Source organism: Nicotiana tomentosiformis, chromosome 6 (assembly GCF_000390325.3).
Source record: "Nicotiana tomentosiformis chromosome 6, ASM39032v3, whole genome shotgun sequence".
NCBI classification, from domain to species: Eukaryota; Viridiplantae; Streptophyta; class Magnoliopsida; order Solanales; family Solanaceae; genus Nicotiana; species Nicotiana tomentosiformis.
This window is the reverse complement of record NC_090817.1, coordinates 73,567,254-73,593,241: the sequence shown is the minus strand read 5'-3', so window position 1 is coordinate 73,593,241 and position 25,988 is coordinate 73,567,254. Positions and strand designations below refer to the sequence as shown.

Here is a 25,988-nt window from a genome sequence, read left to right as displayed (position 1 = left end):
ACTTCGGTCACTTTAGTAAAAGGAAAAATTGTTCGAAAATAATTATCATGCTAGAAATTAAAGATATTGATTTTCTTTTCAATTCCACCCTTATGCAAAATGTGAAGAACTCAATTATTTAAGCAAGAGATAAAGGTAATTCAGTCAATTTTACTTTAGAATTAAGGCTATCAATATTTTTTAGAACAGTTAATTTAGATGCGGAACTAAAATTTTTACTTTATGGGTTTTGAATTATAATTTTTTTTGTTTATTGGCTTCTATATAAATTATTTGTACATATTAAATAATATTTTTTAACAAAAATATAAAATTTGACTAGGTTGCGCTGAACAGTAAATACCACTGTGGCTCCATCCCTAGTTAATTGGTGTTCACCTCTGCTTTAAATTTTTTATTATTAGGTATATTATTTAATAGGACACAGCTTCACTTACCAAATTACTACTGGTGTTTTATTAATTAATTTAAGTAATTATTTGTTTGTTGGTTTTAGGGAGCTGAGAGAGTTATTTATACTGACTGACTCATCTCTCACTCAGTTCAAACCAATCATCCCTCGACCGAAGAGCTTACTTCCGTTACAACTTCCATCAGCAATCCACCCCCCTCTCTCTCTCTCTCTCTTTCTCTCTCTCTCTCTCTCTCTCTCTCTCTCTCACACACACACACACACATTGTGTTCCATCCTTCTTTCATACCCACATTCAGTTTTCCTTGTACATTTTGTAAGCAAACTTCCTGTTCAATTTCTTCTACTACTTTGTTCTCCTGACTGATGTAAAAACAGGCTGCTCAAATACTCACTTTCTTCCCTTATTGAACTGCCTATTCTTGAAGGTATCAAATTCTAAGTAATGTAAGAGTGAAAAGCTACTTTCTTTGATAGATTAACATGCCCATTTTATCTCTGTTGTCATAATCATTCTTGTCAAGTTCTGATAATGGGTTCTCGCTAAGTCTCTGATTCTTTGCTTTCTTGTTATACCCATTTGGTTAAACTTGTTTTAAAGCACTAAGAATCACTTGTCTAAAAATGGTGTCTCGCTAAATTCTTGATTCTTGGTACTACTTTGTCCTCTCTGCTCTTTTTTGCTCAGATATATAAACAGCTTTGTCAGATACTAAAGTTCTGACATGTAACTGAAAATTAGATCCTTGTCCCACTTTTTTCTTGTTAAGTTCAATTTTTAGTGTCAGCTAGTTATTCTATATATGTGAGGAAGAGATTTGGTGTAATGGATCTAAAGCATTTTGGAGTCAACCGTTAATTGAGATCTCAGTAAATGGAGTACTGCTGTTTCTTTCGTTAAAGACTTGATTTTTATACCACTTATGGCTTTACTCCGTTAATCTTTTTGACTTGTGGTCCTATGAAATTCAAATAGGCAGAGATTTTTTGGAAGTCTTAAATACATCCTAGACATATATTATTCATTGCTAACTGATTCTTTTGTTCTTCCTAACTTGTAATCTCCAAGAATCATTCTTTGTAAATCTGTTAATATGTAGAGTTAGTTAATTAGCAGCTAATTTTATGGACCTTAATGAAGGTCAGTATACAGTTAATAGAAATGAATCAGCCAATTTTCCTTTTTATCCTAAATACTCTAGTCATGATCAAGTAGGTGTTGTCCTTCCTGCCCAAAGTTTTGTTTCTTTGCCTATGCAAGTTTAGTTGAATTTCATATTGGCCTCTCGAGTCCTTTCAATTCTGTGCTAGTTTGTTGTCCTTCAAGTTTTTTTTTTTCCGTCAAACGAAAAAAAAAAAAAAAAAAATTTCTACCCTTCATTTTGGACAAATTTCGAGTGATCATGGAAGAAACATTTGTTCCCCTCCGTGGAATCAAGAATGATCTCAAAGGAAGATTCTTATGCTACAAGCAAGATTGGACCGGTGGTCTCCGTGCTGGTATCAGGTTAGCTGAAATGCAAATTACTTTATCAATGATTTTGCACTTGGAAAAACATTATTTTTCAGTGAGATTAGAGTATTCTTGCCCTCCTCGACAGTGTAGTGCATGTAGTAAATTATATTCTCCGTTACCTTTTTATAGTTGCGTGAAGATTGTCTTTCATGTTCTATTGCAGGATCCTGGCTCCAACGACCTACATTTTCTTTGCATCAGCAATTCCTGTTATTTCTTTTGGGGAGCAACTCGAAAGAAGCACTGGTAAGATTTGATTTTGTTTTCCCTGCATTAGTTTCCTCTTATTGATGATGTAGTTACTGATATGCTGCTTTTGTCAAATGTTATCTCAGATGGAAGTATAACTGCGGTGCAGACTCTTGCTTCAACAGCACTTTGTGGTGTGATCCATTCCATTTTTGGTGGACAGCCACTCCTTATACTAGGTGTAGCTGAGCCAACTGTGTTAATGTACACTTTCATGTTCAACTTTGCAAAAGATCGGAAGGACTTGGGTCCAAATCTCTTCCTAGCCTGGACAGGATGGTAACTTCTGAGCACTATCAAACTCTCTATCTAGCAGCAAAATCACCCTTTCTAACACGGTTATGTTCAGGGTTTGTGTTTGGACTGCCTTTCTGCTTTTCTTGCTAGCAGTTTTGGGCGCCTGCTCTATAATAAATAGATTTACGCGTCTGGCTGGTGAATTATTCGGTATGCTCATTGCAATGCTCTTTATGCAGGAGGCTATTAAGGTAAGCAAGCTTAGATGTGTTGTATGATCCTAGTTTTCCTTCTATCTTCTGATCAGAAAAACCAAGTTGAAAGCAGTACACAGTGCATGAAACCAACATAAAAAGCAGAATCTAGTTCTGCTACTGTTTTTCCTCAGAAAGATTTGTTAGCAGCTGGCTTCGTTGAACTATTATTGAAGCTTTATCTTAGTGAAGCTCTTAGCTAAATAGTGAAATATCTTCTGAAAATTATGTCTTTTTACAAACTATTTTCGCTATTTGGTGAGATTTGGAAGACCAATTCCTTCTCCCCATCAATGAAACCTATTATGACTTTCTTGAGGTTTTTCAAAATTGGCTGGTTTGCACCAAAAGTGAGGGTGTTCACTAATTTGTACTTTAAAATTTTTAGAATAAGCATAATGCTTTTCTAAGTCTCAGTGCTTAATGCAAAAATACAGGGTTTGGTGGAGGAGTTTGGCATACCCGAGAGAGAAAATCCTCGTCAGGCTGCGTTTTCACCTTCTTGGCGCTTTGGAAATGGAATGTTTGCATTAGTTTTATCTTTTGGTCTTCTTCTTTCTGCACTGAAGAGCCGCAAAGCCAGATCTTGGCGCTATGGAACAGGTATTAAATAAAAAAATTAACTGCATGAATGTTACTGATAACAGAATGAAATTCTCTTCTTTTAAAAAAATATTACTTAAACTATAATATAGAATGTAGGTCAGCCGCTTGTTTATGGTCATCAGTTTAAATAATCAGTTCCTGTTGAAACTAAAAAGGTACTTTGTGTATTTGTTGACACTTCAATGTTGTTCAAAGGGTGGTTTCGAGGATTTATTGCTGACTACGGTGTCCCACTAATGGTGCTTGTTTGGACGGCTGTATCATACATACCATCCCATGATGTTCCACGAGGGATACCACGGCGGCTTTTCAGCCCCAATCCATGGTCACCTGGAGCTTACTCAAATTGGACAGTTATCAAGGTCTTTCCTATTTTGTTTTCCCGTAGTATTTGATCCATCTCAATATCATGGATTTATTATTTGATGTATTCGATGTCCGTTTGATCTTGCATATTTTGAAACTCAAGATGATGGCTTTTACAGGAAATGATGCATGTTCCTCCTCTATATATTGTGGGAGCTTTTATCCCAGCCACAATGATTGCTGTCCTTTACTATTTTGATCACAGTGTTGCATCTCAACTTTCCCAACAAAAAGAGTTCAATCTAAAGAAACCTTCCTCGTATCACTATGACCTCCTTCTTTTGGGCTTCTTGGTAGGCTCTTTGCTCTGGCTTTATTGTTTTAACATCAATTGTTTTGTAAAAGTGCATGAATTATCAGTACTTAGTTGATACGGTGCCTCACTTTGGTATTTGTAAATTCATCAGGTCATAATATGTGGTCTTCTTGGCATTCCTCCTTCAAATGGAGTCATTCCACAATCTCCAATGCATACAAAAAGCTTAGCTACTCTGAAACATCAGGTACTGAACTTATCTCTTAATATTCAAATCTACACAGTTCTCCACTGCTTCTAATGCTGAATATATAGTGGACTAGGAAATTTTTTACCCACTCACATTATGTTTCTGCGTCCATTGCTACTTTCTAGTTGAATAATACAAGTCTACGCAGGTGTAAAATCTTAATTAACGTCATATTTTAGATTGAATAGTAGGGAAATAGGGACGATCTACTTAATGAACTTTAGTTCATAAGTATTTGTTATCTCCTGCTTTCTTGCTTTTCCTAAAGTTTCGCACTGTAACATCTACAGGAACCATTTTTGGTTTCGGTAATGATTAAGGATGAGCATATTCTAATTCTCTTCTTTGATATATTATTCTAATTTTCTTATTTCTATTGAAACAGCTTTTACGGAATAAGCTTGTATCGACGGCGAGAAACAGCATTGGTAAAAATGAAAATCTTGGCCAATTATATAGGAGCATGCAGGAGGCTTACAATGAAATGCAGACTCCCCTTGTCTATCAAACTCCCTCTGGACTGGTAAATAGTTAATGTCATTTTCTAATGGCTACAATTCATGTAATTAAAATGCTTATTTTACAGTGTTCCTTCAAACAGGGACTGAAAGAGCTAAAAGAGACGACTATTCAACAGGCATCCAGTACTGGGTACATTGATGCACCAGTCGACGAGACAGTCTTTGATGTAGATAAGGATATTGATGAGCTCTTACCAGTAGAAGTCAAAGAGCAACGTCTAAGCAATCTCCTTCAGGCGTTAATGGTTGGTGCTTGTGTCGCTGCTATGCCCATCTTGAAAAAGATTCCTTCTTCTGTTCTCTGGGGATACTTTGCTTTCATGGCAATTGAGAGTTTGCCGGGAAATCAGTTTTGGGAGAGGATATTATTGCTTTTCACTGCCCCAAGTCGAAGATACAAGTGAGTCACTTCACATTTGTTCCTAATGCTCGTATCACACCTCACTCCCTATCTCTACCTCCCACCTCCTTTTCTGTTCTATTATTGTCTTGTTTGTTGTCGTACGCATGTACCGTGGCATCCCATAGAGAGGCCTAAAATAATTTACATTTTTATGTTGCTGAAACTATCTCTTAAGGTCTTTGGATGAGATTGACTGTAGACGATCAAATAGATACTAATCGGACGTTTACTTTTTTCAAAACATCCGCAAAAGAGTTAGAACCTATCCTCATTTTTCACCACAACCTCTTACGTTTCCCTGCTAGATTCTTACGTTGTACATAAAAGAACATAGTTTGCTCTGTCTCTGATGTCGTTTCTGGTATACCTTTCCTGATCTGCACATTTTTTAGGGTCTTGGAAGAGAATCATGCAACATTTGTTGAGACAGTACCTTTCAAGACAATTGCGTGGTTTACCCTGTTTCAGACAGTTTATTTGCTCCTGTGTTTCGGCATAACATGGATACCAATAGCTGGTGTCCTTTTCCCAATGTTGATCATGCTGCTTGTCCCAGTGCGCCAGTATTTGCTTCCCAAGTTTTTCAAAGGAGCACATTTGCAAGATTTAGACGCTGCAGAATACGAAGAAGCTCCTGCAATAGCTTACAATATGTCCTATGGAGTAAGCTGTCTATATCTTTCAGCTTTTTTCAATTTCTTAGTTTATCTTCATCACTCTTAAAATAATGTGTACTATTAACCATTATACTTTCTCAATTGAGATTAATAGTGGTCTCTCATTTTCTGAAAAAGCATTTATTCAGTATTATGCATGAATCAGGATATAAGATTTGCCCTGAAAAGTTTCTGATAAAGAAGTTTTATACGGGAATGCATGATAGAAGCTGTCCTGACACACCTCTCTTAATCCTATGATTTATGCACTTACAGGATCAAGATCCTCAGGCAAGACCTGCCTGCATTGATAGTAGTGAAATTCTTGATGAGATAATCACAAGAAGCCGTGGGGAGATCCGGCATCCATGCAGCCCAAGAGTGACTAGTTCCACTCCTACCAAACTTGAGGAAATCAAGTCTATGCACAGCCCACAGTTAGCACAAAGGGCTTACAGTCCAAGAGTCAATGTACTAAGAGGAGAAAGGAGCCCCAGATTGACGGGCAAGGGACTTGAAATAAAGCAAACTCCTAGCCCCCAGCCATCTAATCTGGGTCAAAATGGTCGTGGTCCGTCTTCTACCTAGTATTAACAGATTGTGGTGAAATTAGAGTCTGTAGTGGTTCTCGAGAGGTCTTTCTATATTGTTAACGGTGCTTGAGAGGTAGTCTAAGTATGTGATTAACCTTCCCGTACGCATCTGTTTCCTTGTTTGTGTGTCTTACTAGTCTTCAACAATATATACTGTTTTATTGTGTTTATTCTTGTATGCAATCCAAATACTCTGGGCAGAGGACAAACCATAATAACAAGAAATAAAAGAGTACAAATTTTCTACAAGTACATTTGCTTTTGTCAAAGCTTACTTCTCTAACCTAATGCACTTCTAATCAACTATTAGCTTTTAACTGTTCTTGTGTTACTGAATTATGTTTCATCTGCATTAATGCATCAGAAAGTACTGAATTAGTGCATAACTGCATATAAATCTTTTCTGCAATAGCACAAACAAAAGGAACTCTCAGCTTTTGTTAATGCTCGTCAGTCAAATAACAGGGAAGTTTATCATGTCACCTTTTCCACGTATCACCTACATAAATTGCCATTAGGAATTGAGAATCCGAAACCTAATTATGGTATTTTTGGATTCAAGCGACCAAAATAGATAATAATAAAAAAAAAGACTGGGCATCATTATATATATATATATATAACGCGGTTATTCACCGCGCTATAGGTATAGCGCACATATATACCGTGCTATACATAAATGTTGGGCCCACCAATAATTCTTCTGCACTTAACTGACGCACAAATAATTCATAGGGGTATAGTGCGCATATTTAAGGCGCTATACATCAAATAATTGTACCCCGGGACTGGTTTTTTCCTTATTTAAGGAGTTTCAGGATTTTATAAAAATCTATCAAGGATCCTTCAAGTCTTCCGAAATATTTATTCGTTAAATATTTGTTCGTTAAGTTATTTTGCATTTTGTCATAATGTCCGAAGAGCGAAAAATTAGAGTTTTATTATATTGGGGGGTGGGGTTGTGGTGGAGAATAACTCAGTACGCTATAGTTGTTCTCCACAGTGTCATGTTAAGTTGCCACTTACAATGGAGTACAATACATTAGTATCGTTGTTATGTAAAAACATGAGTGTGAGCAAACATTCGGTGAATATTAAAGTAACTAAAAGATATCCGTATTATGTTACTCCGCAAGGGGTTGCTTGCTATCCTGAGTTTAACATTGAAGATGATGAAACTCTAAAAGATTTTTTGAGGACTCCGGATGAATACCGGGAACTTCTTGTGATAAAAATGTTGGAAATGTACATCAAGGCTGAAAACGCTCGCAATAATGAGGTTTCGCAAAGTAGGGATATCCCTCACTCATCGGGTGGTTATTTTGGAGCAGTTTTAGCCGAACAGGTTCCGAGTGAAAGAGTTTGGACTGATCTAAACTTATCTCTGCGGGCGAATGAGGAGCGAGAAAATAATTTCTCCCATAGTTTACATAATCCACAAGCCGAGTGGTAAACATCAATTTTCCTTTGTGTTACGATATTTATTTTTATGTATTGAATTTGTATTAACCCTCATATATTCTATAGGGGGTACCGGCCAGATATGAATTTTACAATTTATGAACCAACGGCCAGTTGGAATATGCCTAGTTTTGGTGTGTTGGATCATGGTGGTCCATCCGAGAGTCATCATCAACAGGATAATGTGCATCATGGGATATCAACACATTATGATTTGTAAGTGAAGTGATAAAGTGTATATGTAAAGTTTGGATGAATTTGAGAAACTCATTATTTTATTTGTTGTGCAGTGAAAACGAGCAATTTGAAGGTCCTGTCCTTACTCAATTGCCCGAAGATGACATATGTAATCGGGATCTGGTAGATGCGTAGAGTCAGGAAGAGAATAGTAATTATGACAATAATGTTGATGAGTCTGGAGATGACACACCCTTCCCTGATGAGGGTGATGATGATGAGGACGAGAATGCTGAACCTGATTTGACGAGGGAACATGCTCCACCTCCCCTTAGACCAAGAGTGTACGAGTCCCATGTGCCGTTTCATTCAAGGGAGATTCCCTACCTTGATCATTTTCCAAGTATGCCGGATGTGGATGCCCTCACAAGGGATCTTGACGAAATTCAGACAACAATATGGGATGAATCTAGAGCAACGGTGCTGTCAAAGGGCATGCTTTTTGCTGATAAAGCGCGCCTAAGCAGGGCGGTGCGAATGTACATCATAAAAGAGTGTCGTGAGATCGTGGTTCATGAGTTATCTCCGGAAGTATACAAGGTTATTTGTCGTAGATGGTTTCAAGGTTGTAATTGGATGTTACCTGCGAGGAAGCTGAAAACAAATATGTGGGTTGTGGGTAAATATATTGGCACCCACAATTGTGAAATGAACACACTCAGTGGGAATCATTTTAACTTGAATGTTGACTTGATTTCTCTTGTCTTGATTCCACACATTTAAGCGTCCATAAGGTACAAGATCAAAGAGTATATAACACATGTCCACCAGGTATATGGATGTACCTTTACCAAAAGAAAGGCATTTTTCGGGCGCAAACTTACGTTTGAAATTATTTATGGTAACTGGGATAAGTCCTTTGCCTCTCTACCCAGGTACATGGCCACATTGTAACACTTTAACCCCAGGACTGTTGTTGAATAGAATCTTGAGCGGAGTCCGGGAATACCAGAACACATATTCAGATATGTGTTCTGGGCATTTAAACCAGCCATTGATGGCTTTGTGCACTGTCGGCCGGTAATATCCATAGACGATACTCATGTCTATGGAAAGTATGATATTAAGTTGTTGATCGCCGTTGCAGTAGATGCTAATAGAAGTATATTTCCCCTAGCATTTGCTATTTGTGCCAATGAAAGCCAAGAGACATGGACATTTTTTTTGAACCACTTGAAGGAGCACGTTGTCAGACAACGTTCGGATATTTGTCTAATATCTGATAGGCATGACGGCATTTTAAGTTCTATACAGAATGTGCGTGCATGGAAGGAACCGTATGCCTACTATCGTTACTGTGTGAGACACCTGAAGACCAACTTCCAGAGGACTTATCCGAACAAGGACTTGCATGATTTAATGTGGATGGCTGCAACAGATCACCAAGAGTGTAAATTCAGGAGGAAAATAGAATTGATCAGGCAGGAAGACCAAGAAGCCTATAGTTGGTTGATCCGACATGAGCTTGACAAGTGGACTTTGCATGCGGATGGTGGCAGAAGATGAGGAATTCTTACTACAAATGTGTCAGAGTCTTTCAACGGGTTATTGAAGTCTGCACGTGGATTGCCTGTCACTGCCATGGTGCGGATGTCATTCAAGCAGATGGCGGAGAGGTTTGTTAAAAGATCAAGAGGTGCATCGTCATTAATGGAAATGGGTATTGAATTTATGCCAATACCAATGAAAAGATTTGAGAAATACAGGAAGTGAGCACAGTGGCATTCATTTTTGCAGTATTGCAACGAGCGAAATATTTTTGAAGTTCGCACTGTTATTCATCACAACCAGGGGAATAATACACACACCATCAATGAAGCCAGAAGGTTATGCTCATGTGGGAAATGGTCCATCTATCACATGTCGTGCTCACATGCCATGAAGTGCTTTCAACATACAGGTTTCGCGGCAATGATGTACATTGATAAAGAATATAGTGTTGTTGCATACATAAACACCTATAGTGGATAGTTGCAGTCAGTGGGTGCTGAGAATTATTGGCCGCCGGAACTATTTAAAATGATGTGTAATAAGGATTATGTGCGTCAACGACAAGTGCAAAAAAGAACGCGTATACGAAACCAAATGGATGTTGGTGATACCGTTTATGCGCGTAAATATGGCATATGTTCCCAAACAGGACACGACCGTCGTAAATGTCCTTTAACTGGTTTTGGTAGCGGTGGTAATTCATCTCCCGGTTGAAGTTCATCCAATGTGCTCAATCATCAAGGATACACGTAGTATTTTGTTGCAGTAATTTGTTGTAATAAATATATATGAATGTTTAGCTTGCAAAATGTATGAAATAAAATGATGAATCCATTGGGGTTAAATCTAATTGATATTCAGCATTAATACTTCAGTACAACAATTTAACATACACCCCAAGAAAAAAAAACAATTATCATTCGCCATTATCGTCGCTGTCTGGCACTATTTCATTGTCACTGTCTTCATCTTCTTCGTCTAATGGATGCTGTAATGTTTCTTCAAATGGTCTTTGAATACAGATCTCTTGGTTCAGTTTAAGAAGCTGTCTTATACTCTAAAAAATCATTATCACGTGCAACATAGCGCGCCACCAATATGAGTTATGTTATTGTCTTGTCGACCTGAAAAAGCTGCCGTTCTGGAAAAACTATCTTGTACCCTAAAGAATCATTATTATGCGCAACATAGCGCGCCGCCATTATGCGTCATGTGTATTGTCTTATCGACATGAAAAAGCCGCCGTTCTGGAAAAGTTGTCTTATACCCTAAAGAATCATTATCACGCAAAACATAGCACGCCACCAATATGCATTATGTGTATTTGCTGTCTATAAAAGCCTAGCGCATTTTAGTTATTATTTGCGCTTAACGAAACAAATAGGAAAACTTTCCATTAAATTAAAGATAACATTTTGGATCATCACATTCTCCACCTCTAAAACAAACGCTCGTCCTCGAACGGAGTTAGAAAAAGTACCTGAGCTGGAGAAAGGTGTGGATATTTACTCTGCATGTCCGACTCGGACTCCCAGGTAGATGCCTCTACCGTCTGACCTCTCCATTGCACCCGAACTGAAGGATAACTCTTAGACCTCAACTGTCGGACATGCCGGGCTAGAATAGCCATCGGCTCCTCCTCGTAAGTCAAATCTTTGTCCAATTGGACTGACCTGAAATCTAAACACATGGGACGGATCACCATGATATTTCCGGCGCATAGACACATGAAACACCGGATGAACCGCTGATAAATTAGGTGGTAATAAGCTTGTAGGCTACTTCACCCACCCTTTCAGGAATTTCAAAGGGTCCGATTTATCTAGGGCTCAACTTGCCCTTCTTTCCGAACCTCATTATACCTTTCATAGGTGAAACCCGAAGCAATATTCTTTCTCCAACCATGAATGTAATATCACGAACTTTACGGTCAACATAACTCTTTTGCCTAGACAGAGCTGTGCGAAGTCGATCCTGATTAATCTTGACCTTATCCAAGGCATCTTGTACCAAATCGGTACCCAACAACCGAGCCTCTCCCGGTTCAAACCAACCAACTGGCGATCGGCATCGCCTTCCCTATAATGCCTCATATGGAGCCATCTGTATGCTCGACTGGTAGCTATTATTATAAGCAAACTCCGCAAGTGGCAGGAAATGATCCCAAGAACCTCCAAAGTCTATAACACAAGCGCGGATCATATCTTCCAATATCTGAATAGTGCGCTCTGATTGTCCGTCTGTCTGTGGATGAAATGTTGTACTCAACTCCACCCGCGTGCCTAACTCACGCTGTACAACCCTCCTGAAATGTGAGATAAACTGTGTACCTCGATCTGAAATAATAGACACGGGCACACCGTGAAGGCGGACAATCTCACGAATGTAAATTTCAGCTAACCTCTTTGAAGAATAGGTAACTGCCACTGGAATGAAATGTGCTGACTTGGTCAACCTGTCTATAATGACCCAAACTGCGTCAAATTTTCTCTGAGTCCGTGGGAGCCCAACAACAAAATCCATGGTGATACGCTCCCACTTCTACTTGGGAATTTCTAACTTCTGAAACAAACCACCAGGTCTTTGATGCTCGTACTTAACTTGCTGACAATTCAGACACTGAGCTACATATGCAATTATATCCTTTTTCATTCTCCTCCACCAATAATGTTGCCGCAAATCTTGATACATTTTGGCGGTACCTGGATGAATAGAATACCTGGAACTGTGTGCTTCTTCAAGAATTAATTCACGAAGCCCATCCACATTAGGCACACAAATACGACCCTGTATTCGCAGAACCCTATCTTCCCCCATAGTAACCTGTTTGGCATCACCGTGCCGCACCGTGTCCTTAAGGACAAGTAAATGAGGATCATCATACTGCCTCTCTCTGATGCACTCATATAAAGAAGACCGAGCGACTGTGCAAGCTAGAACCCGACTGGGTTCTGAAACATCTAACCTCATGAACTGATTAGCCAAAGTCTGAACATCTGCAGCTAATGGCCTCTCACCAACCGGAATATACGCAAGACTGCCCATACTCACAACCTTTCTACTCAAAGCATCGGCCACCACATTGGCCTTTCCGGGGTGATACAAAATGGTGATATCATAGTCTTTCAACAACTCCAACCATCTTCTTTGCCTCAAATTAAGATCTTTTTGTTTGAACAGGTACTGAAGGCTGTGATGATCAGTAAATACCTCACACGAGACACCGTAGAGGTAATGCCTCCAAATCTTCAGCGCATGAACAATGGTTGTCAATCCTAAGTCATGAACAGGATAATTCTTCTCGTGAACTTTCAACTGTTGCGATGCATATGCAATTACCTTGCCATCTTGCATTAATACTGTACCAAGCCCAATGTGAGATGCATCATAATATACCATATACGATCCTGAACCTATGGTTAATACCAACAATGGCGTCGTAGACAAAGCGGTCTTGAGCTTCTGAAAGCTTAACTCACACTCGTCTGACCATCTGAATGGGGCACCTTTCTGGGTTAGTCTGGTCAGTGTGCTTGTTATAGATGAAAACCCTTCCATGAACCGACGATAATAACCTGCTAAACCCAGGAAACTTTGGATCTCTGTAACTGAAGTAGGTCTAGGCCAATTCTAAACAGCCTCAATCTTCTTAGGATCCACATTTATGCCTTCTACCGATACCACATGCCCCAAAAAGGCAACTGAGTCTAACCAAAACTCACATTTTGAAAACATGGCATATAATTGATTATTCTTCAAAGTGTGAAGCACACTTCGAAGATGCTGCTTATGCTCCTCTCGACTGCTGGAGTAAATTAAGATATCATCAATGAATACAACCACAAAAGAGTCCAAATAAGGCTTGAACACCCGATTCATCAAATCCATAAATGCTGCTGGGGCATTTGTCAATCCAAATGACATCACTAGGAATTCGTAATGCCCATACCGAGTTCGAAAAGCTGTTTTAAGGACATCAGATGCCCTAATCTTCAACTGATGATAAACATACCTCAAATCGATCTTCGAAAATACCTTGGCACCTTGAAGCTAATCAAATAAGTCATCAATTCTTGGCAGCGGATATTTGTTACTATTTACTTTATCATGTCTTAGTTACATTCCGGACAGATGTTGTATTATTATTGTACTCCTTAGTAAATACTCATACACTTTGGACACCGGGTTTTGGGATGTTCTAGATGTTGGATGTGATTCTGCTTAGAATTTACACACTTTTATTTTCTATTCTACTTAAAGAGTAAGTTTCCATAGTTTTTATGTGTTGATTTCTTAATCTAATAAAATTCACAATTTCAAAAATAATAAAAATGCACAATTAAGTTGGTAGTTCACCGTTGGCTTTCCTAACGGCGACGTTGGGTGCCATCACGGCCCATAGTGAATTTTGGGTCGTGACAACTTAGGCCCAAGTTCTGTACCTACACATATTGGCATCTGAAGTTGCTGGTCTCCGTCCCCGTTACTTGTTGGGCCTACTTTCCTTTAGGACCAAACCAGAGTCCATTCCTCTCCTCAACTACTTTATTTAAATTCACTGTTATTTTCTAGATATATATAACGCTTACAATATTTGACTGAATACTTTACTTTATATCTTTGAATCATGTGAAAAATCTAGGCAAGCCCTAAAAATATAGGATTAAAAGAAGTATTAGACTTAGTAGTAGATAATTCTAATTCGCTAATCATTTATACTATTCATCTCTTAACCTTTACTAACGATTTTTAATGAAGTCTTTTGAAACCAAAATAGCCTTAGCAAAGGATGACAGCCCTCTCCTTACAAAAACCAGAAGAAACGGAATCTGAAATTGGTCTTCTAAAATAGAGCTATTCTACAAAAATCAAACAAATCTTGTTGCCCATTCAAAAGGCTTCTAACGATTTCTACAAGCTAAAACATGAGATTTGAAAACCAAGGTATATCTAAGCCCCACTTCTTTACAACACCCTTTGCTTTACTAGGATCATTTAAATGGCCACATTATTTTAAAGACAAAGTATTTTATTACTTAGCCACATCTCACAAGGTTTTTCTTGCAAATACAAACATTATATACATACTTCAAAACTCTTTCAATCATATGGGTGCAAGCATTTCCTTAAAGGATTTTATAAACCTATATCTCTTTTAAAATTACATATCCTATTTTCAAGTGACAATCTTTGAAGCAATATATACGATAAGCCATGTCTTTTAGCACTAATTAAGCAGAGTATAGACAACTAATCTTTTAAACCTAGTCTAAGTCCTATGAGACAGTTTATTTATACGGAAAATAGTGTTTTTCCTAATAAAATTGCTTTCATCTTGTGAAAGGGTTTTAACAAAAGGAAAATGTAATTCTTTTCCTAGAATTTGTGTAGAAATACCGTTTAAGCCAGTAATAAAAGGTTTTATCTGTGTGATAAAAGGAATTCCAAGAATGATATCTTCGTTAATATCTTCAGTAATAACAAAATCATTTGTCAGGCAAATACTATTATTACAGATATGAGCTTTTGAAAGCTTATAGTTAATACGAAGTTGTTCTCCTGTAGCGGAGTATAATTTGGAAGTACTTTTTTCTAAGTACTGAGTAGGAACAATACCCTTCATGATGCAGTTACGATCTGCACCACTATCAAGTAAAGCGATTTTGTTAATAGCGAATTGTTTGCTAATAACAACTTTGATAGGAATATGGCAACTTTGAGGTTTGATACTCGTAATTACCGTAAGGCCAGGGGCTTGGGATGATGAAGTCTTATCTTTGGTAAGACAGAGATTAATAGAGTCTTCATTCTCAGAATGACACTCATTTTGATGGGGACTAGGTTCTTCTTCATTTTCTGACTTATATTCATAAGTCTTAGCTTGTTTCAGAACCTGTTCTGTTAAGACATCAACCTCAACTTTTCCAAGTCTAGATTTAATATCTCTGATTTCATTTTTGAGTTCTGAGACTTCATGTCTCAAATCTGAAATCGAGGGTTCAGCTGGTTTATCGAAGCGAGCCATGACTTGCTTCATGCTGAATGGTTCAACAACTGACCTAGGCTTAGGTCTGTCATTCTGATGAGTGAGGATAAGGTTCTTGAGTTCAATCAAGTACTTCTTCCTAGACTCATCGTCTGCGATGTGTTATACATATATACTGTTTAATTATACATATTGAATAGTTATTTTAAGCTCTATAAGCCCCTAAGACAGTATTTTCAAAATATGAATCAAAAGCAGCATGTTTTGAATAGTGTTAATTTATCTTCTGCAGCAACTAAGATTGCTAAATTAGAAACTGATTTACAAAATTGAAATATCCCTAATGAACCTTTTAAAAAGATTTATGAATTAGGAAATTTCAGTTTCGTTAAGAAGCATAACATTAAGACCTGTGAGTCCACTATTGCTATTAATAATTCTTTAGAAATTATTAAATTATTCTCTGAGCATGACTTGAATCGATATAAAAATAGATTCAATTACTTGCATATTGGCCTTGTTCAGATTGCTGTCAAACCTCTCTTTAGAAAAGGTTTAGACGTACCTATTTGCGTCCTTCTAAGAGATGCTCGTCTCCTTAACTTCGACGACTCTCTATTAGGAGTTCTCCAAAGTAACCTAGCCAATGGCCTGGTATACTTTAACTGCTATCCTAATTTCTCGGTAGATATCAATGACCCTAATGTCATGGATACTTTAACCTTAAACGTCAAAACCAAGAACATGAATAGCAAAATCAATACTCGTGAAGTAGCGATCATTCACAGAGTCTATTACAGACTCATGGACACTACTCTTGCACCCAGAGCTCGAGTTGAAAGTGTCAAGGGAGTCACCATGCTTATGGAAGCAAATACTGATCATAGTACGGTATTTGTCCCTAGACTCCTTAATTGGAATGATATACTCACAAGTGATGAATGGCACTTCGATGCCATAACTCAACCTTCTACTTCGAATCTTGAAAGATCTCAGATTGAGCAGGTTATTCAATTTCCTGATGGATCTATTGATCTGAAATTCCTAGGAGCAAGTTCTAATCTCTCGAGCAGAACTAGTTCCTTTAGAAGAAGGACTACTGTTCCTTCCGTACCTTCTTCAAAAACCCCGGAGGAAGACGTAACAGAAAACGTCGAAACTCCTGTCCCAACTACTGGTAACAACAAAGGAAAAGTTACGGGAGTAGATTTCTCCCATACAATCCCAAAAGTTTATTACCAAAATCATCCCGCTAGTCCAACCCCTAGTGATATGTATCCTCCTCAGGAAGAAGTCCCTGAATATATCAAAATGATCAGATATGGTGATCCATATATCCTAGATCAGAAAAAGATCGACCAACAATGGTCACATCCTGATAACGTACCTAAAAGAAAATGGTATGTTGCTACATATTCTCTTGATCAGAGAAAAGACTTCAGAGACTGCTGGATATCAGACATGAAACGAATGAGATGCGAAATCGATTTCTTTAAATGGTTTGAAATATCTGGCAAGTATGAACATCAGAAGGACTGCTTGCAAGTCCTCATTAATAAATGGTATACAGCCAACAACAAAGTTGTTGAATCTGTCACTCCTCCTCTAGAAGGAATAAAAATCCCAGTTTCAAACGTTGTTATCTCTGCTTCTCCTTTCAAAATCAAAAGCGAGAAACCAACGAACATAGTTACTTGTTCTGATCTTGATCGAGTTGTTGAACAAAATAATTACTCGAATCAGCTCCTTAACGTCATTTCTAGACAAATAGAAGACTCCAAAGAAAAGTCTTTATTCAGTGGAAAGCCAACCTTTTCACAACCCAGTTCTAGTCAGAACATTGAATCAAACCCAGGCTTCAAGATCGCTGAGTTTTCTAAAGATAAATATCCGAAACTCAAAGATACATTTGAAGTTAGTGGCAATGTTCTAGACAAAATTGGACCAAGTAAAGACGGAACGGGATGCAGTATAAAATATTTTAACAAGTATAAGAAAATCCCTTAAAAACTTACAAGTTTTATTGATTGAAAGTAAAAAACATTGCAGCGGAAAATATTTAGAATTATACAGAGGGGAGAGGTCTTAGAAAATTTGGGAAATTTTCTGATGCCTCTTACAATGGGGATAGAGAGTCTTAAATAGACTAAAGAAAAGATGCCTTTCATCTTAGGCGTAAAAATGAACGATCAGATTTAATCGACAATACAAAGTGGTCGACAAACTAAAAGTAGGTGGTCCACTCTTAAAGCAAACAGTAAAAAGCTTGTCTTCTTTTTCAAAAGGTGAACAGTGAAAGGTGATTCCTTTTGCTGATGGAGACTCTGTTGGTCTTTGCTGATGGAGACCCTGTCGGTGCAGATTCTACTAGTCATAATTTGGATCTATGTATGCCAAGGCTATACCCTTTGGGTCACACATATCTCCATTACTGCTTTCTCCTGTAGAAGCAGCATCTTCAATCAATTGCATGATCTGGTCTTCTTCATATTCTTCAATATTTTGTAAAGCTTGTTTTAGCTTTTCCTTGAGGGCTGCCTTAGAAGATGAAGCTTTCTGGAAGCTTTGTTGAACGGGTTTCTGGACTTTGGGGACTTGTTGTTTAGGAGTCCATCCCTTGATCTTGACTTCTTTGGACAGATATTTGATTCTGTCAAATTCTGCCTTGATAAAGTTCCAGCTGACGATAAAAGATATCCTCTTCTGGACAAAGTATTTACACATTTTAATGTGTTCTGGTAGTGTAGAAATGGCCTCTTTGGTCTGAAAATCATCAAACCTATTGAGGAATTGTTGGGGGAGGATTTCTCTGTTTCCTCCGAATGCGTTCCACCATTCGTAGAACCATCTAGGGATTATAGCTTTAGTAACCTCTAAGCTATACTTAACAAACCAAGTATGTCCTGGTCTAATATACAAAAAATTGAACCATGCTGCTTTGTAATCGTGCCAGCAATAAGTCTGGGGACGATGAGTCATGGTGAGTGCAACTGGTGTGTGCAGGTGATCGGCGAACCACTCGAATGGTGATAAAATTTTCTTAATAGTAAACCTAGAATAATTAATGAATCCTGGTCTATTTTGGCACAAAGTATGTTCTACTTCGATAGAATCAGTATCAATAAGAATGGCTTCGTAAAACCTTCTTGTTTTATATGAACTCTCAGTGTCCACGTAATTAAAATCTGTATAGCAAGGTTTGATCAAGTCTTCTATCTTGAGACTTTCATACTCTTTGTCTAGAGCTAAAATCGGTAATACCTGAAGGGTAATGTATTCGAATTTTTCTTCTTTCTGAAGATCTTCTTGAATTGCCTTCTTGGCTGAAGGGTTTACTGCTTCTGCAAAAGTCTCTGGGACTTTCATGGCATAGCTCTCTTTAGTCTGTACTGTAGAGCTGGATGTCGATCCTTTTTCTAAAGGCTTTGGTTGGGTTTTGGTGAGTTTCTCTGAGGGAACTGGGATGGGTGCTGGTAATTTTGGGTACTCAGCTAGAGCTGTATACCTGTTTTGGAAGGAAAGCTGTGGCCTTTGAGGGGCTGATATTTTAGTTAGAGTTATGGGAAGAGGGACAAATGGTCTAGCCATTTGTGGTTTGTTATCTTCTTTGGAAGGAGCTTTAGGTCTGAAGGGCCTCATTTTTTTCCTGTAAAAATTCTCTTGTTAGAAAATCAGGTAAAGAGTTTTCTTCCCCTTTGATAAAATCAATTTTGAAATCAAAGCTAGACAGTAGAGCTTGCCATCTAGCAAATATCTGTTTTGAAACCAGATTTTTAACATCCTTTTGTAAGATTTCTTTAGCAGATTTACAATCTACTCTAACCAAAAATTCTTTGTTAATAAGATCGTCTTGAAATTTAGTGATACATAGCACTATAGACAAAACTTCTTTCTTAACAGTAGAATAGTTTTTCTGGGCGGAATTCCAGATTCCTGAAGTAAAACGAACTAACTGTTCAGATGACTTAGTGGAAATCTTTTGTTTAAGGATACCTCCGTAACCAATATCTGAAGTATCAATTTCAACTATCATAGAAGCTTCTGGGTTAGGGATTCCTAAGCAAGGAAGGTTTTGTACAATTTTTTTAACTTGGATAACTGACTGTGTCTGTTCTTGACTCCATGGGATAGGATTCTTCCTAAGTCTTTTGTAAAGAGGTTCACAGACCTGTCTAATGTTGGGGATAAAATCAGCAACATAATTGAGACTTCCTAAAAATCTCTGTAATTGGGTTTTATCACTAATCTCATTAGGAAATTTAGACGAGAACTCTATGGCTCTGCAAATTGGTTTATAAGATCCTTGGTATAGGTCGTGACCTAAGAATCTAATATGGGTTTGGAAGAGTTTGATCTTCTGGGCACTCACTACTAAACCGTTTCTCTTAACAACTTTCAGGAAGGTGTTGAGATGCTTGAAATGAGAATCTATGTTATCAGAAAATATAACAATGTCATCTATATATACTATAGACATATAATTGTAGTCATTAAAAATGGAGTTCATGATGTTCTGAAACTCAGATGGGGCATTCTAGAGCCCAAATGGCATTACATTCCATTCGTATTGGCCGAAGGGAACATTAAACGCCATTTTGTATCTGTCTTTCTCGGCTACTTGAATTTGCCAGAAACCAGATTTCATATCGAACTTACTGTAAATATTAGCTTTGTAAGTTCTTTTCAGAAGATCCCTTTTGTTGGGGATGGGATATCTGATCCATTTAAGAACAACATTCAATGGTTTATAGTTTATAACTAATCGTGGGGCACCTCTCTCTTTTTCTACACTCTTGTTAACATAAAATGCAGAACAACTCCAAGGAGATTTAGAGGGGCGAATAATGTTATTTTTTAGGAGATTTGAAATCTCTTTTTTGCAAACTTCCATAATATCATGATTCATCTGAATAGGTCTTGCCTTGGTAGGGATGACCTGCTCACTGAATCCTTCTGTGTAAGGGAGTTCAACTAAATGCTTTTTTCTTTCCCAAAAAGCGTTAGAAAAATCAGAACATATTTCTTGTTCAAAAGTGTTTTGAAGATTAGCTATTTTAGTAACTATCTCCGGGATTTTTAAAATCTGTTCGATTTTCTTAACTTTTATTTCATCTTTTAAAAAGGTGATATGCTGAGACAGTTTATTTATACGGAAAATAGTGTTTTTCCTAATAAAATTGCTTTCATCTTGTGAAAGGGTTTTAACAAAAGGAAAATGTAATTCTTTTCCTAGAATTTGTGTAGAAATACCGTTTAAGCCAGTAATAAAAGGTTTTATCTGTGTGATAAAAGGAATTCCAAGAATGATATCTTCGTTAATATCTTCAGTAATAACAAAATCATTTGTCAGGCAAATACCATTATTACAGATATGAGCTTTTGAAAGCTTATAGTTAATACGAAGTTGTTCTCCTGTAGCGGAGTATAATTTGGAAGTACTTTTTTCTAAGTACTGAGTAGGAACAATACCCTTCATGATGCAGTTACGATCTGCACCACTATCAAGTAAAGCAATTTTGTTAATAGCGAATTGTTTGCTAATAACAACTTTGATAGGAATATGGCAACTTTGAGGTTTGATACTCGTAATTACCGTAAGGCCATGGGCTTGGGATGATGAAGTCTTATCTTTGGTAAGACAGAGATTAACAGAGTCTTCATTCTCAGAATGACACTCATTTTGATGGGGACTAGGTTCTTCTTCATTTTCTGACTTATATTCATAAGTCTTAGCTTGTTTCAGAACCTGTTCTGTTAAGACATCAATCTCAACTTTTCCAAGTCTAGATTTAATATCTCTGATTTCATTTTTGAGTTCTGAGACTTCATGTCTCAAATCTGAAATCGAGGGTTCAGCTGGTTTATCGAAGCGAGCCATGACTTGCTTCATCCTGAATGGTTCAACAACTGACCTAGGCTTAGGTCTGTCATTCTGATGAGTGAGGATAAGGTTCTTGAGTTCAATCAAGTACTTCTTCCTAGACTCATCGTCTGCGATGTGTTGGACAACATCAAACAGAGCTTCTTTGGAGCTGTTTAATAGTACTTTGATAGAAGCCTGGGTTTTATCACAAGTACAGAAGGCTCCAGAACAATGGCATTCACTGCCAGATTGGCTTGAGTCAGAGTTATAGGCGATATTGATATCATCTTCATCGCTATACTCATCTGATGAATAATCAGGAGAAGAATCTGAATTGGGTTCTTCTAAGATGGAGAAGAGTTCCTTTTTGGTATCTTCACTGATTTCTAGAAGATTAATCTTCTTTTTCTTTCTGTCTGATTTGCACTGGTTGGCCCTATGACCAGTTTTACCACAGTTCCAACAGACTTCTTTGGATCCGGAAGACTTTGATGGTCTTCTGAATTTTGATTTCTTTCTAGGAGGATCATCAAAATTTCTCCTAGATTTGTGGCGACGAGTCTTTTTGGAAGACTTGTAAGCCTTGTCCTTCTTAGAAGAATGAGTAGAAGGAGCGACAATATTGGTGTAACCGAAGTCTTGACAGAAACTTCCTAATTCTCTTCTTGAAGAGTGTTGCTCTTTTTTGAGCTGATTTTTGAGTTTAAAATCAGTGCAGAGTTCAAGCCCTACAACGTTGATGATGCTAACAATGTCACCATAGGTCATCTGATGGTAAGGAATTTTACCTTCACAACGATCCTGGATTTTGGTTCGAACTTTGCTAGCGAATAAAGGTGGAAGACCGCTGATGAAGCGTTCTTTCCAGAAATCTAGATGACAGTCAGGTCTAATCATGACCTTGCTGATGAATTGGTTTTTATACCAGATAAAGTCATCTAAGGATGGACAGGATAGATTATTTAGGATTTGCAAACTCCTGTCTTGGAAGAGTTTTGGCTCTCCAATAAAGTGTTTTGCTATGTGGTAGAGAAGGGTAGCACATGCATCTTCTCTTGCTATTTGTGAGGTTGTTTCCATGGGAGTAACAGTCCCACTCATAACCACAGCAGAGGAGGTTCCTTCTGATTTAACTACGGTCTCAACAGCCGTAGCAGAATAGATAGCGTGTCTAACATCATCAGTGAAATAATTATCCCACCAATGTTTTAGCATGCCAGTAAATCCAGCTACAATCATAGAGGCAGCTTCTTTATCAGAAGATCCTCTTATCTTGTAAGCTGTAATACAAACTCCCATTTCATGGAGTTTATCGTATATTTGGTGCTCTGCAAGAGCATCAATGTTCCATTCTATAATGCTTCTTCCTTCGTGAGAAGTAGAGGCAAGAAAATGATTTTCCTCGTATTGGATATCTGGAAACGAGGGACGCTTATGATAATTTTTGTAATTATGAAAGCGTTCATTTGTAAGTCTGTGAAGGAGATCTTCCTTTTCTTGGATGGTGGATATTTTACCATCCTTGGGTTTCTCCTTAGAAATATTGAGATCAGCCAACTGTTTGTTGATTTTGTCTAGAACATTACCACTAACTTCAAATGTATCTTTGAGTTTCGGATATTTATCTTTAGAAAACTCAGCGATCTTGAAGCCTGGATTTGATTCAGTGTTCTGACTAGAACTGGGTTGTGAAAAGGTTGGCTTTCCACTGAATAAAGACTTTTCTTTGGAGTCTTCTATTTGTCTAGAAATGACGTTAAGGAGCTGATTCGAGTAATTATTTTGTTCAACAACTCGATCAAGATCAGAACAAGTAACTATGTTCGTTGGTTTCTCGCTTTTGATTTTGAAAGGAGAAGCAGAGATAACAACGTTTGAAACTGGGATTTTTGTTCCTTCTAGAGGAGGAGTGACAGATTCAACAACTTTGTTGTTGGCTGTATACCATTTATTAATGAGGACTTGCAAGCAGTCCTTCTGATGTTCATACTTGCCAGATATTTCAAACCATTTAAAGAAATCGATTTCGCATCTCATTCTTTTCATGTCTGATATCCAGCAGTCTCTGAAGTCTTTTCTTTGTTCAAGAGAATATGTAGCAACATACCATTTTCTTTTAGGTACGTTATCAGGATGTGACCATTGTTGGTCGATCTTTTTCTGATCTAGGATATATGGATCACCAGATCTGATCATTTTTATATATTCAGGGACTTCTTCCTGAGGAGGATACATATCACTAGGGGTTGGACTAGCGGGATGATTCTGGTAATAAACTTTTGGGATTGTATGGGAGAAATCTACTCCCGTAACTTTCCCTTTGTTGTTACCAGTAGTTGGGACAGGAGTTTCGATGTTTTCTGTTACGTCTTCCTCCGGGGTTTTTGAAGAAGGTACAGAAGGAACAGTAGTCCTTCTTCTAAAGGAACTAGTTCTGCTCGAGAGATTAGAATTTACTCCTAGGAATTTCAGATCAATAGATCCATCAGGAAATTGAATAACCTGCTCAATCTAAGATCTTTCAAGATTCGAAGTAGAAGGTTGAGTTAAGGCATCGAAGTGCCATTCATCACTTGTGAGTATATCATTCCAATTAAGGAGTCTAGGGACAAATACCGTACTATGATCATTATTTTAAAGTGTGGGGGTGTTTGGCAAAAGTGCAAGTTCCTAAACCCAAAAGGGTAAAGATAGGACCGAAAACCGTTGATTGTGTTTTCATAGGATATGCGACAAATAGTAAAGCATATCGATTTCTGGTTCATAAATCAGAAAATCCCGACATTCATAATAATACGGTTATAGAATCAGATAATGCTGAGTTCTTTGAAAATATATATCCGTATAAAAAGGAATGTGAGTCGTTTGGTGAAGGATCTAAACGACCTCGGGAAGAAACAAAAGAAAGTATATGTAATCAGGAGGATCCAAGACATAGTAAACGTCAAAGAACGTCTACTTCATTTGGACCAGATTTTGTGACTTTCTTATTGGAGAATGAGCCTCAAACATTTAAAGAAGCTATGACTTCTTCGGAATCATGGTTTTGGAAAGAGGCAGTCAATAGTGAAATAGAATCCATATTGAACAACCATACATGGGAATTGGTTGATCTTCCTCCTGGAAATAAACCTTTAGATTCTAAATGGATTTTTAAGAGAAAAATCAAAGATGATGGCACTATTGATAAATTCAAGGCAAGACTCATAGTCAAAGGGTATAGACAACGAGAAGGTCTAGACTACTTTGATACATACTCTCCAGTTACAAGAATTACGTCCATACGGATGTTAGTAGCATTAGCTGCAGTGTATGGTCTTGAAATTCATCAAATGGATGTTAAGACGGCCTTCTTAAATGGAGAGTTGGAGGAAGAAATTTACATGGAACAACCTGAAGGGTTTGTGGTTCCAGGTAAAGAAAAGAAAGTATGTAGACTTGTTAAGTCTCTTTACGGACTAAAACAAGCACCCAAACAATGGCATGCGAAATTTGACCAAATAATGTTGTCAAATAGTTTTAAGATAAATGAATGTGATAAATGTGTGTACATTAAAAATGTTCCAAATCACATAGTCATTGTTTGCCTATATGTGGATGATATGCTGATAATGAGTAATGACATTGCCAACATAAATGCTACTAAGCGTATGCTCAATAGCAAGTTTGATATGAAAGACTTGGGAGTTGCTGATTTAATTCTGGGAATTAAGATCCATAAGACTCCTCAAGGTCTGGCATTGTCACAATCTCATTATATTAAGACAGTACTTGAAAAATTCAAGCACTTGGGCTTTAAAGTTGCAAAGACTCCAATTGACGTGAATCTTGCATTAGCAAAGAATAAAGGCCAAAGCATATCACAATTGGATTATGCTCGTGTGTTGGGATGCTTAATGTATATCATGAATTGTACACGACCAGATATAGCTTGTGCTATAAGTAAACTGAGTCGATATACGAGCAATCCAGGCCAATCTCATTGGATGGCAATGAAACGAGTTTTGGGATATTTAGAACATACCCAAAACTTTGAATTGCACTACAGTAATTTCCCTGCGGTGATTGAGGGATACTGTGATGCAAATTGGATCACCGGTTCAACTGATTCTAAGTCCACAAGTGGATATGTATTCACTATTGGTGGAGGAGCGGTATCTTGGAAGTCGTCCAAACAAACATGTATTGCCCGCTCTACAATGGAGGCTGAATTCATAGCCTTAGATAAAGCCGGTGAAGAAGCTGAATGGCTCCGGAATTTCTTAGAAGACATTCCATTTTGGCCCAAACCGTTGGCACCAATATGCATACATTGTGATACGCTCCCACTTCTACTTGGGAATTTCTAACTTCTGAAACAAACCACCAGGTCTTTGATGCTCGTACTTAACTTGCTGACAATTCAGACACTGAGCTACATATGCAATTATATCCTTTTTCATTCTCCTCCACCAATAATGTTGCCGCAAATCTTGATACATTTTGGCGGTACCTGGATGAATAGAATACCTGGAACTGTGTGCTTCTTCAAGAATTAATTCACGAAGCCCATCCACATTAGGCACACAAATACGACCCTGCATTCGCAGAACCCCATCTTCCCCCACAGCAACCTGTTTGGCATCACCGTG

The 25,988-nt window shown here is 37.8% G+C and overlaps 1 protein-coding gene across 1 annotated transcript; it reads left to right on the top strand.

Moving 5' to 3' along the window:
* The first annotated feature begins 665 nt into the window (after window positions 1-665).
* Window positions 666-6,571, top strand: LOC104110028 (probable boron transporter 2). Its single transcript, XM_009619444.4, has 12 exons — window positions 666-1,919; window positions 2,092-2,174; window positions 2,264-2,456; window positions 2,527-2,665; window positions 3,106-3,271; window positions 3,470-3,636; window positions 3,760-3,933; window positions 4,048-4,143; window positions 4,532-4,669; window positions 4,748-5,067; window positions 5,463-5,733; window positions 6,003-6,571. The coding sequence occupies exons 1-12, from the start codon at window positions 1,816-1,818 to the stop codon at window positions 6,312-6,314; spliced, it is 2,163 nt and encodes a 720-aa protein (XP_009617739.1). The 5' UTR covers window positions 666-1,815; the 3' UTR covers window positions 6,315-6,571.
* Window positions 6,572-25,988: the final 19,417 nt, after the last annotated feature.

Coding starts and splice junctions, on each gene's coding strand:
- LOC104110028 (XM_009619444.4), top strand. CDS start 1,816: ATGGAAGAAACATTTGTTCCCCTCCGTGGAATCAAGAATGATCTCAAA. Junction 3,272..3,469: donor ATCTTGGCGCTATGGAACAG/GTATTAAATAAA, acceptor TGTTGTTCAAAG/GGTGGTTTCGAGGATTTATT. Junction 5,734..6,002: donor CTTACAATATGTCCTATGGA/GTAAGCTGTCTA, acceptor ATGCACTTACAG/GATCAAGATCCTCAGGCAAG.